Below are 15,924 nucleotides of genomic sequence, written 5' to 3'. Positions count from 1 at the left end.
GGGGAATCGCGATACGGGTTTATTTTCCGAGGCTACTACAAAACAACAGCACAGGGCTGTTTGAGTTAATCTGCCCCCAGCTGCACTCTGATTGGCCGAGACATGTCGTGACGCTGCGCTCGGGCGCGGAGCGGTCGCTGTCCAGCCAAAGGTGGTGCTGGAGGAAATGTGACGGATGCGATGTGGCGGCGCATCGGAAATGTGTCTGGCTGCCACCGTCCGACGTTATTATGGCACCTGTATGTGAATACTCGACTTAACGCGTTTCCCGCTGTCGTCCCCCAGTAAAACTTCATAACGCTGTCTGGAAGGACGGCACGCGCACGAACTGGGCAAAGTGCAGGGGGATTTGTTTCGCCAAAGTGCACAAGGGCCACAGCGAACAGAGGAAGCACGAACTCGAAAATAAAAAGTCCACGTTACACTACAATGTACAAATTATGAGAAATCGCCGATTTATCCTTACTCGTAATATCCCAGTTCTTTCTATACAGATGAAATAGAGATTTAATCAGTGCGTTTTAAAGTTCAGAGATTGGCAATACAATAGAATAGAATAGAATATTGCTCTTCTCTAAATAAACAAAATCCCCCACCCTAGCACTCTGCCCCTAATCCTTAACCATAAGAAATTAATAATAATCAACCAACCAACTAAATGATGATCAGTCCAGATCAAGCAAAAAGGCAAACGGTGATCATGTGGGCCCACGTGAATCACTGCTAATGAAGCAGCCGGTGGTCTGGCTCTGATTAGAAATGTGAATCATTTTTCAGGCACATCGTCACAGTGGGGGCATGGGTTGCTGGGGAAAGAACAGAAATGGGAGGAGAATATAGCTACTGCAAGTGGGCCTATTGGAAAGTGCGGTGAACACGATGTTGTGTTTCATGTCCTGCAAATGCGGGAGAGGCAACAATAAGGAAGAATCAGACTCAGTCAGCATTGTGATCAACTTTGTTGGCAGAGACACATACAATCTCACACTTACTACGTGTGGGGGTGAGACACAATTAAAATGTCCCTCTCTCCCTCACGCACGCACGCACGAGCTCACGCGCGCACACACACACACACACACACACACACACACGGGCCTCATGTTGTGAGCCTTCTGGGTGGTGCTAAGGCGACAGCCATGGTAATTTCCTGTGGCAGCTCTCCTCGGAAGAAACGATGCGGAGACGAACGATTTATTACGGCCAGAATGCTGCCTTGAGACCATCAGCATACACGTGAGGGGGGGGGGCACTTGTAGCAGAACAGGTCACTACTGAACATAACAGATTTATTGGTAGTGGGCGGCACGATGGCGCAGTGGTTAGTGCGGTCGCCTCACAGCAAGAAGGACCTGGGTTCGAGCCCCGGGGTAGTCCAACCTTGGTGGGTCATCCCGGGTCGTCCTCTGTGTGGAGTTTGCATGTTCTCCCCCGTGTCTACGTGGGTTTCCTCCGGGGGCTCCGGTTTCCTCTCACAGTCCAAAGACATGTAGGTCAGGTGAATAAGCCATACTAAATTGTCCCTAGGTGTGTGGGGGGGTGTCTCCCCACCTGCCGCTCAGTGACTGCTGGAATAGGCTCCACTCCTGAGAGCAGGACAAGCGGTTCAGATAATGGATGGATGGATGGATGGTGGCTTTAGAATAAAAGTGAACTAACAAAGAGTCGTCTAGATAATTTTGATTAGAAATTATATAGATAGATAGATAGATAGATAGATAGATAGATAGATAGATAGATAGATAGATAGATAGATAGATAGATAGATAGATAGATAGATAGATAGATAGAAAGAAAGAAAGAAAGATAAATAGGATCCTCCTAAAAATTAACAACAACATTCCAGACGACGGAGGTCTGGTTAACTGGCAGCAACGAGCAGTGAGCGTGAGATATAGTATTTGTATTTCATAACTCGTTATTATCTCAGTTTAACTGGACATATAAAAGGTGTTTTGCTGCCACCTGTTGAACAGATTGTACACCGCAGAGGTCTCTCTCGCTCGCTCTCTCTCTCTCGCTCGCTCTCTCTCTCTCTCTCTCTCTCTCTCTCTCTCTCTCTCTCTCTCTCTCTCTCTCTCTCTCTCTCTCTCTCTCTCTCTCTCTCTCTCTCTCATGATCAGTTAAGTCAGTCATCTGTACCGCTCTCTCCCTTTTTCCTTTCTCCTTGTGAGCGGGTAGTAAAGATGAATGACTGCTTTGTTGGCCAGCTAAGAGCATCCACTAATACCCAGTAGAGTATTAGTGCTGTATAGGCTACTGTGTAGTAAGCACAGTGGTCCAGTCAAACGCCAACAAGAGCCCAGGGGTTGTTGTTTTGTTTTTGTTTTTTCGTTTTTAAATTGAAAGTCACAGTATAACGTTACAACAGGCTCAGCACACTCACTTAGCAGTTTCTTCCAGACAGTACACAAGGTGTACATATAACCGAAGATAATATGAAATTAAACTTGAAATAATTCAAGATAATGCTGGAATTAGCCTACCTTTCGAGACCATGATCACGTGTCTTGGGACATGCTTGCATTCTGTATGTTATTAGTTAATACAGCAGATGTCAGGTATGTTTGACCAAGAGCTGCGTTACATTTCTGGATCCGGAGACCAAGTCAAATTCCCATGGGGGGGTGGGGGGCTGGGGTGGGGGTGGGGGGTTAAAGTTTGAACACAACAAATGTATGATTTCCTTTTTTTATTTACAACATTTTTATTTACCTCTTTTTTTCGAATAGTGTGAGGGACCTACACGGGTACGATTATTAAAACAAAAAGTATAAGGATGATAAAAAAAGGCGGTAACACAAGGACCCTACCCCAATATATATACCCTGCCTCTTCTCCTCTCAAATCATCATAATCTGCAACAACAAAAACCCAGATCCCATCGGGCCACCCACAGAGAAAACCAACCTGTGCCGTACCCCCTGACGTGTCCCACATCTTCATTTCTAATAGTTCAGAAGAAGAAAATAAGTCTGCGTTACTTGAAATTATCGCGCTTTTTATATCCACATTTGGCTGAGCTACACTTGCGGCGCGGAATGAGGTTTGTTGGCAGATAAAGAGGGGAGGTGGTGTGTGTAAATTTAGGTGAGGGAACGCCTCTAGGGGGCGTCTCCCTCGGAGGTGAAAACAAGGAGAGCCGGTCGTTCCCAGCCAAAGCAGCTTGACTCTACTGGGTGCTGCTAGCACGGCGCTGCCGCCTGCGTGTCCGCGCCTCTCTCCGCCAGCCGCCGGCTCAGACATGCCCCTGATGGGCAACCCGCTATGTGCGGCCGCGCTCCTGGCTTTCGTGGTTATTTCCGTGCTGGTGTCGCTGCTGATTGGTAGTTTGCAGCATGGCTCTAAAGCCAAGTCGGGATACGTCTCCAATGGGACTCTTGGCGAGGAGTTTGCTCCGCGACACGGTGAGCTGATTTATCAGCTCAACGAGAGACGCAAAGAAATCATGCCGCTGCTCGCAACCGCCGGCCAGGGAAGCAGGGGACAGCCGTCGGCGTCTTCGCTTTTCCCGCAGCAGTACCAGCCACCAGCGGCAGACTCGGATCTCGGCCCGAGGAGCGAGCTTACGGATGGGTCCGGACTAACGGGCGTGGACGAGATGGGCTGTGATTCGCTGGTGGACGTGCGGGCGGTGGACATCCTCGGGTCTGGATATACGAAGCTGGTTGTCAGGGTGTTTCTAAGCGAGGATCAGCCCGCGGCGTTGAAGTTCGTGAACGAGCAGGGCAGCGACATGGAGAAGTGCCTGCAGGAATTCGAAGACCCCCGTGGCTGCTACGAGCTCGTCTCGTATAAACTGAAGAAGGAAATTGTCCTGTTGCAGAGGTTGCAGCATCCAAACATCATAAAGGTTATTTATTTTCCCTCTCCCTCTCTCTCTCTCTCATTTACTCCCCTTTTCTGTGTGTGCGCGCGTGCGTGTGCGTGCGTGTGTAAATTCTTCTCCTCTGCTCAATGCTTGACCGAATGCTTAATCTGGATGAAAAGCCTCATTGCCTTCCCATTTAATTCAATTAAGTTCATTGAACCTCTCACGACCCCGTGTCTGGTTTGCTAACTTATGGGAAGGGACATTGTACCTCTCCGGGCTAAAACCTCTTATCTAACCCCCCCTCCCCCCAGTCCATCAAAGAGCACTATATATATATACTCAGAAAGTCGTTTTGGATGAAAAGAACACTTATATCTCACGATGGTCATGCCACAATACAGCCAACACTCTAATTGGTTAATTTTATGAAGTCAGAAAGTACATTATCTCCAGGCTAATGTGATTTTGTTATAGCAAATCTCAGCTGCACAAAGCTGGGTTCACAGAACATTTCTGGAATCCCTTCTTTTTCCATTTATCGCCGTGGTAAGACTGTTTTAGTCTGTTGCTGGGTGTGATATATTACCTCAGTCTTAAGTAAGTGTTTTTGCCACCCTAAATGATTGCCCAAGACATACAAATGCCACCACAAACTTTGGTACCGCTGACACTGTCGTCATGGCCTCTGGCAGCCAAATGTCGTTGTTAAACTGTGACTAACTGAGGATCAAACCTCACTACAGCTGAGAGGTCACTGTATGGAGGATGCAGGAGGAGGGGAAGAAGAAGGAGAAGGAGAAAGAGGTGGAGGGAGAGTCACGGCCATCCTGGAGCAGGGGCATCCACTCCAGATGATTCAGCTGCTGCAGAGCCCCTGGGAGGAGAGATTTAAGGCAAGGCTACTAACTGACTCTCTCTTTCTCACACACACACATACACACACACACTTTTTCTCCCCTAAACTGTAGAGGGGCAGTGTTCTGCTGCACCTAGGGAGCCTTAAGGGAGAACTGAACCCCCCCCCCCCCACACACACACACATACACACACACATCGCTCTCTCGCACACACACACACATGCACACACATGCATCCATTTGAATGTACAGTCTTGCACTTGGCAGAAGAGATGATACCAGAGGGTTTAAGCAAGAGAGCAGGGGTGAAGGGGAGATACTTGAAACTCTCTGTGGTCTGACATCTGTCCCTCTGCGTATTTGATCAGACCATGGCTGGAATGGAGAGGGCACCAGAGTTAATCCAGTGCAGGCTAAGAATGTTATCCCAACCCTCTTTAAAACACACACACACACACACACACACACACACACACACACACACACACACACACACACACACACACACACACACACACACACACAGAGCTTCAGCTGAACCCCCAGCATAGGTATGCTCCCAGCTAGAGTCAACAGGGGGTGGGACAGTTTTGATTAACACTTAGGTAGCCCATAGCCCCGTCTAGATGTCTGTGTGTGTGTGTGTGTGTGTGTGTGTGTGTGTGTGTGTGTGTGTGTGTGTGTGTGTGTGTGTGTGTGAGAGAGAGAGAGAGAGAGAGAGAGAGAGAGAGAGAGAGAGAGAGAGAGAGAGAGAGAGAGAGAGAGAGAGAGAGAGAGAGAGAGAGAGAGAGAGAGAGAGAGAGAGAGAGAGAGAGAGAGAGAGAGAGAGAGAGAGAGAGAGAGAGAGAGAGAGAGAGAGAGAATCATTATAATCATTGTTGTGTTGTGTTGTTGTTTTACATGCTTTGGCAATATGCACACAAACATATGTCATGGCAATAAAGCACATATTGAATTGAATTGAGAGAGAGAGAGAGAGAGAGAGAGAGAGAGAGAGAGAGAGAGAGAGAGAGAGAGAGAGAGAGAGAGGCAGGTACAGGAGTAATGAATGTCAGAATAGCAGGGAGGCTGTGGCACCACAAAAATGGCAGATGCGTGTTTTTGATTTATAAGCAGCAATACAAGTATTTTGAGACACAGTGATCGTTTCAAGTGATTTTTTTGGTGTTGCGGCGGTTTCATCGCTGAAAACTGAAATGTGAGCACATAGTATAATCTGCAAACTGCTCAGCCTCCTTGAGCTACCTCGCATCTCCACAGACTACGATAATCCGGCAGTGTTTGGTTTCACCCACCTCTGTTTTTACAGTGACATTGGAGAGTCTTACTGCATTACCTAATACCCCAACTGTGTTGCAGAGTGACAGAATCATCTCGTTCCCGCTCACAGATAACGCTTCCCTCTTCTCTCTGCCGGCTCCACTGCCCCTGCGGCACACTGCTTCGTTTTGATTCATTTTATTATGGGGGTATCAACGACCTGTTTTGGAAGTTGGCCCCACCAACATCCCTAACGCGCCTAGATGCAATAGATCCTCTCTATTTTCACACTTTAGATTTTACGGCGTAGTAAATTGCAGTTACCAGGCGGCTACGGACCATCACCCAACGCCTCGGTAACCGCTCCGTAATGATTTGATAATGAAGCGGGGGCGATGTATTGATCCCCAGCCCAGTCGCGTCGGCCCCGTCCTTCAGTTTAACTGTCGGGAGTCGTGTGTGTGTGTGCGTGGTCCGGTTGCAGGTGTGTCTGGATCTAGTCAGGCTCCTGCACTTCCTCTCCCGCTCCCCCTTGGGCTCCGTGGCTCTTTTGGACTTCCAGCCGCGGCAGTTTGTGACGGTGTCCGGGGAGCTGAAGCTGACAGACCTGGACGACGCCACCGTGGAGGAGCCGGCCTGTCAGACAGATGCAGACTGCACGCTGCAGTTTCCCCACAGACACTTCTCCCTGCCCTGCTCGGCCCGGGGAGTGTGTGAGGGGCTGAACGAGAAAAGAAACCTCTACAACGCCTACAGGTAAGAAGTGAGACTTTAGCTGCATGGTATTTGTGTGACAGGTGGACTGATTGATAGGAGGATGATGGTTAAAACACGTGTACAGCTGACAGCGAAGGGTTGTTGACTGTAGAAACGTAAGAGTTATGGGTGGATAGAATCTGATGGTGTGATTGATGAGGTAGGTTGGAGGATCTGGCAGTTTCAACTGGAGAAGGGTAGCTTTCTTTTCTTCTTTTTTTTCCTTTTTGTGTCTTCGCCGGGGGTTTTGACAGGTTTATGATCTGTTTGCTTTAGCACCTTAGTGAGACAAGCCGTGTTCTGTGTGAACTATATATGACGAGGCTTGTCTCTGAATGAGTTGTTTTCACCTGGCCCCAGGTATTTCTTCACCTACCTGCTGCCTCACCAGGCCCCGCCAGGCCTCACACACCTGGTAGACCACATCATGAACTCCACAGGTGAGGAAGACGGAGACGCCTTGACATGACAGAACGCAACTGTTCCAGATCAAAAGAAAAACCATTGCATTATTTGAGTCGTGTAATAACACGCCGCCGTGTCGGAGCGCCTGTAAGCGAACGCTGCGGTGCTGCACGACACACGCGTTAGCGCGGCGGATGGCCGTCGTTAGCGTTTTAGCTCCACCACATGTAAACGGCTAGATACGAGACTTGGAAAGGAGAGAGCTTTGAAAGAAAAAAAATGGAGACGTAGGAAAATATATTATCCATATGGTTGTGTTTGACCCTATCCTGTTTGATGTTCTGATCCCTTTATACCATTTTCCCTTACCATGTTCAATGGATGTGTGTGTGTGTGTGTGTAGGGGAGCTAAGAGCTGACATCAACCAGACCCTGGAGGCCTTTGAACACATCCTCCTCCTCTATAAGTCTGGTCTGCACCTGGACAACCTGCCTCCATCAATACTCAAAGGTAGGAGTTCAAGAATGACGTTTCTCTTTCTTCCCCTTTTCTTTTCTTTTCTTTTTATAAAGCAGAGCCGTCTCTCCCGGAGACCTTTTTTCTTGTTTTTTCTTGAAAAGCGTGCAGCTGAGTATACCTTCCTTTTTCCGTTTTTTTCTTCTTTCTCTCTCTCTTCCCTTTCAGGGGAAAGCAGGCGGCTCATGGCGCTTTTTCTTCTCTCTTCTTTCTTTTCACTTCGAAAGGGGGGAATAGTTCTTTCTCCCCAGTCTGTTTTGGCAGGTATGTTAGGCAACAGGAATGAGCGGAGGCTGACATGGTGGGATTCATACGCAGGAATCCCACACAGTGTTCGGCCAACTTACAATACCATCAGAAATAATCATCAGTAATTATCTCGGCTTTTTTTTTCTCTTCCTTTGTCTGTTCAGCGAACTTGCAAGTTCAAAGTAGACTGATCAACGATGTTTCTTTTTTAATGACGGGGTAAAACCCCTTATTCATCCTTTTGTACTCTCTGAATATAAGTGCCAAGTGCCCTTTGCCATTCTTCCCCTCGGCTCATATCAGCCCCCCCCCACCCGCCCCCCTCCTTCCATTCCTCTCAGCTCAATGAAATATTAATAACAGAATGACTGGCCGGGTTCCCGCTGAGAGATTTTCCATTCCCCAGACGCTGCGCTGTTTACATAGCAGCACTTTGTGCCATTTAATCACAGACCAGGAGTGAGTGAGGTGACCGGACACCGAGGCTGCAAATCAAGCGTTGTGGAGGAGCCATGTGCCCTACTGGGCCTTGTGTATGTAATTGGGGTCCTTGCAAGAAAGGAAGGAAGCCTGAGAGCTTTTTAAGTTATTTCGGTGTGCCGCGCGTGTTGCCGTTGCAGCCGAGGTGTTCGCCGGGAGACGTGCGCTGTAGGACCCGGCATGTTCCCGGGTGGGGCGCCGCAGTATCATCATCTATTTTTATCACCGCTTTCTGGAATGACGTTGCTGAGAGACGGCCGCGTGTGTGCAGCCCAAATAACCAAAGAGGAAGGATCTCCTCTTGGTTTGGTTCACATTTGATACAGTTTGGTTTTTACTCTGCTTTACTTTACCGTGGCTGTTTGCATACGTAGACCGTAAAACGGAAAAATTGCGCGGGCGTAATACGAAATAAGAGGCTCATAAATCACCGCACCCAAAAAGATGAAATATGAAATTAAAAAAACAATTGAATGCTGTCATTCGTACACTGTGTGTGTCTCCTCCCTGTTAAGGGGGAAGAAGCGTTTGGGTGCGCCAGACAAGGCCGCACGTTATTTGAAACCGTTGACTGATGTAGATTCATAAGCAGTGTGAGTGGAATAAGTTAGTGCAGTCTGCCTTATGGTGCAGATTCATATCAGCTGAATCAAAGTGCACAAATTCAACTACTTTAATAAGCTTTTTAAGGGATACCGGTTCAATGCATGTAGTTCTTTTCTTTTTTTTTTACTTTATTTTTCAACCTTCAAGTCACTGGAACAGGTGTACAGTATACGCACTCAACCAAATAAAAAAAAATAAAATAAAGAACATAATGTAGAAGTTCCTCCCCAAGGCTCAAGAAAAAAAAAAGACTATGCAGGGTCTTCTTATTCCAGTTCCTCATGATAACTATGTTTTTGCAGACAACAGTATACACATACATCCCTTAACCACTGCAAAAATGATGGGGCTTTATTCGACTTCCAGTTAAAAAGACTAAGTCTGCGAGCGAGCGACGAAGCAAATGCTAGAGCATTTGCCTGCAAAGTTGTGACCTTACAGGTAAGGGGTGGTGTGCCAAAGATGGCTGTGTGAAAATCAGGGGTCCTGGTCTGTTTACAGATATGGGATAGTACATTAAATCTCGGCCCCCAGTAGCTGCTGAGAGAGGGGCATGCCCAGAACATGTGTCCTGCCCAGGCTGGACTGTGGCTGCACCTCGGACAGCCAGGGTCTGTGGTGGGACAGATCCTGGCCAGCTTGTCCCCTGAGTAGTGAAGACGGTGAAGCACATTAAATTGAATCAACCCGTGTCGTATACACAATGAGGACGTGTGTATACGAGTTAAGCTGCCCTGCCACGGGACAATGCATGTAGTTCTTAGAGCCCCCCCCCCTCTTTTCTCCCCAATTGTACCTTGCCAATTACCCCACTCTTCCGAGCAGTCCCGGTCGCTGCTCCACCCCCTCTGCTGATCTGGGGAGGGCTGCAGACTACCACATGCCTCCTCCGTTACATGTGGAGTCACCAGCTGCCTCTTTTCACCTGACAGTGAGGAGTTTCGCCACGGGAATGTAGGACATGGACGAATCATGCTATTCCCCCCCAGTTCCCCCTCCCCCTTGGGCAAGCGCCCCGACTGACAAGACCAGACCGACCAGAGGGGGCGCTAGTGCAGTGACCAGGACACATACCCACATCCAGCTTCCCACCCGCAGACACAGCCAATTGTGTCTGTAGGGACGCCTGACCAAGCCAGAGGCAACATGGGGATTTGAACCAGCGATCCCCGTGTTGGTAGGCAACGGAATAGACCGCTACGCTACCCACACGCCCACAATGTGTGTAGTTCTACATGAAAATGAATATTTGATATCAATTAACATTGAAAATGGATATTTCTCTTAACGTTTTTGCATGAAGGTGTAGTAGCTAGTCCTCCTGGCGGTTTAAATCCATCACTCCCCAGGTCAAATTAAACAGATTCGTTTTCTCTCCTGAGAACGAGCCCTCTGTCTGGTTCATAAACTCTCCTGCTGCCTCGCTCATTTTCATCGTTGGACCAGGGTGACAGATACTCTTTTCTGTGAGTTTTGGAGGTGGTGGTCACTGTAAGAGTATTTTCCCTCTGACATGTATAAGTATGGCTGCATGTACGTATATCCGGGCCAGGCCATTTAAGAAGGTGCAGCAGATCTGGCGTTCGTAATGAAACGTTCTGTAACCTCAACTGACTCACTCACACACTTGGCTTTTGTTCTGCTCCATGTGCAAGCAGAGAGCGAGGGTTTGGAATGAGTGGGAGGGTGTGTGTGCGCGGGTGTGTGTGTGTGTGTGTGTGTGTGTGTGTGTGTGTGTGTGTGTGTAAATGTGTGTTCTTGCTCATGGCCTCTACTAATGTGTAGCAGATGGGTTTAGGCAGGATCAACAAGCTGTCTGACTGAAAGATTTATGATTGTAAATGTAACAGTGAACGTTGGGAGAAAGTTCGGGTTCAATTAATTTCAGTATGCGGAAGGAGCCCGAGAGCGAAGAGCAGATTTTCTATCGGTTGACTATGTTTTTGACCCACAGATGCATTCCCAGTTCCTTGTTTGTTTGTTTGTTTGTTTGTTTTTTTCTATGGTAATCTTTACATAGGGACCTATGTTCATATGTAAGCCTTTTTACCTATAAATCTCTCACCTGTCATCATTGCAAGAACTCATTCCAGGCTACTCAAGTTCTGCATCAGCAAGATGACTAGCTAAATCTTTTTCCGCACTATTTTTTATTTGCAACATTTTCCTGAACATGTTCTGTTTAGTATTTCCTATGTTCTTACTTGAATCCTATTGTTTGTCATTACATTACAATGATCCAGTTTCCCCACAGAGATCCTTCTGGATCATGACTCATCTGACCATAAAACAAAAGATATTCTCTCTGGTGCTGATGTCTGGCTCTCTTCTTCTCTGCTTGATTAGATTACACAGTGATGCATGGCATGAGGACCTCTGGTAGTGTGGAGTACAGATGCTGGCTGTCTTATACCCACCAGGGATGTGTGTTGTCTGTCCACAACGCCACAGAGGCAGCGTCCATTTGTAACTCTCATTCTCAGTGTACCACCTTCTGCCTCACCGGTGAGAGGACGTGGTCAGGTTAGTATGGGCCGTCAGTCTGGCCTCCCTGATCTCGTCGACAAAGGCCTCCACCCCAGCCTCCTACCATTTCCATGTCCCACAAATCCTCTCCTCTTCATAATGCATTTGCGCCTATCCCTCTGACACATTCCTTCTCCTATACTTTTCCATTAACTGCGCCATTCTGAAATGTTTGTGTGTTTTTTTTTCCAACATGTAAAGGCTACTATCCATCCATCCACCTATTATCCAAAACACTTATCCTGCTGTCAGGGTCGCGGTGATACTGGAACCTATCCCGGCAGTCCCCGTGTATCATCTTACTGCAGCATAACTTAGACTTCTTTTCCCCAGCCAGGCTGAACAGTTCTGAGCCCGGAAAGAAACCCTTCCAATGACATTTCCGTTAGCTCACGCTTTGAGAAGCATCTGTCTGCCGACTACAAGACAGGGGCAGAACATGTAGGGGCGTAACTGGACTCCCATCACTTGCCCCAACCTTAACCTCGGCAGGGGTGTGGTCTTGAACTGGGGGGGGGCCTTGCTCTGTGGGGGTGTGTCTTGTACGTTACACCCCTCTCTGGCAGTCTGCAGACAGATGCTGTTGCACATTTTGGCGTGGACTGCACCCATTTCTGGATTTTCAGCACTGTTTTATTGTGGCAGCGGGAGGGTTTAATGATGTCGGTATTCAATGAATGGTTTTATATTCAGGTCACATCCAGTGACACCACATCTGGTACAGTTTTAGCATCCCACGCCGCCATTAGTACGTCCTGCAATGATCCCAAAGTGCATACTGAAATTGCAATGAGCAGGCGTTTGTCTATTTTGATCAGAAAACAAAGTGTCCAGGTAGCGTAGCGGTCTATTCCATTGCCTACCAACACAGCGCTCGCCGGTTTGAACCCCCGTGTTACCTCCGGCTTGGTCGGGCGTCCCTACAGACTCAATTGGCTGTGGCTGCGGGTGGGAAGCCAGATGTGGGTATGTGTCCTGGTCGCTGCACTAGCGCCTCCTCTGGTCGGTCGGGGCGCCTGTTCAGGGGGGAGGGAGAATAGCGTGATTTTCCTATGTGCTACATCCCCCTGGCGAAACTCCTCACTGTCAGGTGAAAAGAAGCGGCTGGCGACTCCGCATGTATCGGAGGAGGCATGTGGTAGTCTGCAGCCCTCCCCCGGATCGGCAGAGGGGGTGGAGCAGCGACCAGGACGGCTCAGAAGAGTGGGGTAATTGGCCAAGTACAACTGGGGAGAAAAAGGGGGAGAAAATCCACACAAAAAACAACAACAACAAAGCGACCATGTGAGGGGTTTTGTAGTATTTGCTGAGTTTATCGTGAGAGCAATCAATTCTACAATGCTAGGCCCGTACCAACATGTTTTTAAAAAAATGTAAAAAAAAAAAACCCAAAAACACCCCATTGAGGCCATGTCAAGTGTTTCCTCTCTCAGCCTCTTAAACCTTCCAGGCCTGTTGAGTCTTCTCGTGGAGCAGTTCAGCAGAAGTGCTGAGTACACATATTAAATGAATCCCTGTTTATTCCCTTGATGGAAGCGCTGGCGGTGAAATACGTAGCGGTATCGCTAACACCAAGTCAGCGCACGTTATAATATCAGCATGGCTGACGAGGTTTACATCAGGTTTTCATTCCTATCTGTTTTTGGTGGTTTGCAGGACGCCACCTGGCCTCCTTCTACAGCGGCTTCAGCAGTCTCGTGCCTGATGGGATGTCCGAGGTGTATCTGAGGAAAGCCAGCCCCCCTGAGACGGCTACTGTGTGATGTGCGAGGAACAAACACGGGGGAGAGGGAGGTGAAGCGGAGCAAAACGTTGCACGGGAATTCCTCATGGTGATATGCTTCATAACAACACCGTGTCACTATGGCAGGACGCCGACTCTCCTCCTCGCGGTATTTCGCTGCGGGAACATACCGAACACGGTCAGGGGCCCGGGACTGTGCAGTGATACGGCTGAGGTCGGGACAGGGAGGGGGGGGGCGTTTGAAATGAAGCAAGCGAATATGATGTATTTATAGAGCTTCTAAACTCTGCGACTGTTTGATCCGCCTGCCAGCTCGCTGCCTCTGCCAGCAACTATTTAGAGGTATTTCCCTTCAGGTACAATTAGTGGGGTAGGGGGCTTGTTCCCTCTGTGTGTTTCGCCATGTTGTCTTTATTTGCCATGTGTGTTCGGGTTTTTTTTTTCCTTTCTGTGAGACATGATGACCCCTGCAGTAGGACTTAAAGCCAAAGGGGTAACAAGAGCAACTCTGAGCCCGCCACAGCTAACTGTTCGGAGCCCAAGGACGAGAAAAGAAAACAAGCCGTTACGAACACACTTTGATGCTAATTCGCTGAGGTTATAGCTGTTTTTACACGGTTCCCTGGCTCTGCTGTCTTGTGGGATGAGTTGGCAAGAACCACGTAGGCATTTCTGCAGCAACCATGAACAAAGAGGATTTATTACATTCCACACCAGTCGGTCCCTAAATTCTGTGTTAGTTTTAAATGGTAGTGTTGTTTCCTCTGATGTATTTATATGCTGAAATGAAATGTGATTTTTTTACATTGACTGTGTATTGCACCTTGTGGGTGTAGTTGTTATTTTCAATGAAAAGAGGATTGACTTTAGTGAAATGTATCCTGCATTTGGTACCCTGTACAGTTTAACAGTTTTTGATCACATAAATCTTTTAATTATACCCTTTTTGCAGTCTTGGTGACGTTCATCTCAATGTGTTTGGGAGAAGCAGAGCTACTATGAGAATTTGGGATACGTTATTTGATTTCCCCTCCCCCCTTTTTTCTCCCCAGTTGTATCCAGCCAGTTACTCCACTCTTCCGAGCCGTCCCGGTCGCTGCTCTACCCCATTTGCCGAACCGGGGAAGGCTGCAGACTACCACATGTCTCCTCCGATACATGTGGAATCGCCAGCCGCTTCTTTTCACCTGACAGTGAGGAGTTTCACCAGGGGGGTGTAGCGCGTGGGAGGATCACGCTATTCCCCCCAGTCCCCCCCCCCAAACAGGCACCCCAACCGACCAGAGGAGGCACTAGTGCAGTGACCAGGACACATACATCCAGCTTCCCACCCACAGACACAGCCAATTGAGTCTATAGGGATGCCTGACCAAGCCGGAGGTAACACGGGGATTCGAACCAGCAATCCCCGTGTTGGTAGGCAACGGAATAGACCACCACACTACTCAGATGCCCCGAGATAAGTTATTTCTCATTAGCACTTTGGGGTGAAGGTTCATCATTAAATGTGGCTTCTCCAACTGTTAGTGTGTGTGCGTGCATGTGTGTGAGTGTGTGTGTGTGTGTGTGTGTGTGTGTTTGCTCACGTGCCCCCTGACCTGTAGTATGTAACCCATCTGAATGGGTATTTCTCCAAACCCACTGTGCTCCACAGAGTTTACACTATACCAGAGGAATGCATTCAAATGCCTTCTCATGCTGAGCTCATTATGAGCCTTAATTAATACATGTAAATAAGCCTCACTTACTGGCCCTTTCACGTGGAGGGGGGGCATTACTGTGGGACAATGGCAGCCATCAGGACAATCACAACTTAATCTCCAGTTTGCACGCGAATAGGTTTGCCATCTGTGCTTGCTAGGAGGAACCCGATGAGGTTGAGATAAGGGCACGCCTGAATATAGACAGACCTGCAGATTTGCTGGCTTTTTTTTTTTTTTTTTATCCTCAAGATTTTGGACCGGCAGCACTGAAATACAGAAGAAGGTGAGCCATGAAACTCAATATATAGATAGTCAAATATTTTTTTAAAAAAAAGACAGCAAGGAATGGAGATTTCAGTCTACATAGCAGAAAATCAGGGACTGTTTTCTTATTTCAGGTATCTGTGAGTACGGTGATTCAGACAGAAATCCAGTCTCCAGTAATGCTGCTACCACCACTTAATTCCCTCCTGCTTGAAGGGGCCTGTCTCATCCGCAAGTGGTGCGTTTATGGTTGGGACATTTTGGAAGCCCCAGGGTCCTTTATGCCCTGTGTTGGCCCCTTGCTGTCTGGGGTAGAGCCGGTTGATTAAAGCTTGATTAGGGAGATAAGACTCTGTGAAAGCATGATTAAATACAACCAAACCAGATGACGGGACCAACACAGCAACTTGAATGACTGGATGTGTGGAAGAGAGAGAGAGAGAGAGAGAAAGAGAGAGAGACTTAATTGGACAGCTGTACCTCCTACAATGGAGTCTGCACTTTATCTATCCCGCAGTTGAAAGAAGTAAATAAAGTAATGAAATCCGACCGCAGGAACTCCTTTCACTTATGAATAGTATGAAACCTGCCTCAAGAAACTAGTTCCCCCACTGAGAGGAATAAAGCCTCACCGCAAGATGCTGTTATCAGTTTTTGATTTATTTTACTCCCTCGTTTCAGCAGGGTGCAGAGGTGGGTTTGTATTCGGCGGTGAAATCACTGCAACAAAGAGGAACAATAAG

At 48.0% G+C, this 15,924-nt stretch overlaps 1 protein-coding gene across 2 annotated transcripts; it reads left to right on the top strand.

The window, feature by feature from the left end:
- Positions 1 to 3,192: 3,192 nt before the first annotated feature.
- Positions 3,193 to 14,154, top strand: pkdccb (protein kinase domain containing, cytoplasmic b). Of its 2 annotated transcripts, XM_056296247.1 has the most exons (7): positions 3,193 to 3,853; positions 4,558 to 4,707; positions 6,416 to 6,687; positions 7,048 to 7,127; positions 7,496 to 7,603; positions 11,291 to 11,467; positions 13,127 to 14,154. In XM_056296247.1, exons 1-7 carry the CDS (start codon positions 3,245 to 3,247, stop codon positions 13,231 to 13,233), a joined length of 1,503 nt encoding a protein of 500 aa, XP_056152222.1. In that variant the 5' UTR covers positions 3,193 to 3,244; the 3' UTR covers positions 13,234 to 14,154. The 2 variants fall into 2 exon arrangements, with proteins under 2 accessions (XP_056152222.1, XP_056152223.1); XM_056296248.1 differs by lacking the exon at positions 11,291 to 11,467.
- Positions 14,155 to 15,924: the final 1,770 nt, after the last annotated feature.

This window comes from Lampris incognitus, chromosome 16 (genome assembly GCF_029633865.1).
Source record: "Lampris incognitus isolate fLamInc1 chromosome 16, fLamInc1.hap2, whole genome shotgun sequence".
Taxonomy (NCBI): domain Eukaryota; kingdom Metazoa; phylum Chordata; class Actinopteri; order Lampriformes; family Lampridae; genus Lampris; species Lampris incognitus.
The sequence above is the reverse complement of the archived record's forward strand: the minus strand, read 5'-3'. Positions and strand labels throughout refer to the sequence as shown.

Excerpts from the sequence above, each read along its gene's own strand:
- pkdccb (XM_056296247.1), top strand. The coding sequence starts at position 3,245 with ATGCCCCTGATGGGCAACCCGCTATGTGCGGCCGCGCTCCTGGCTTTC. Across the intron at positions 3,854-4,557 it reads AGCATCCAAACATCATAAAG|CTGAGAGGTCACTGTATGGA; the intron begins GTTATTTATTTT and ends ACCTCACTACAG. Across the intron at positions 4,708-6,415 it reads CCTGGGAGGAGAGATTTAAG|GTGTGTCTGGATCTAGTCAG; the intron begins GCAAGGCTACTA and ends GTCCGGTTGCAG.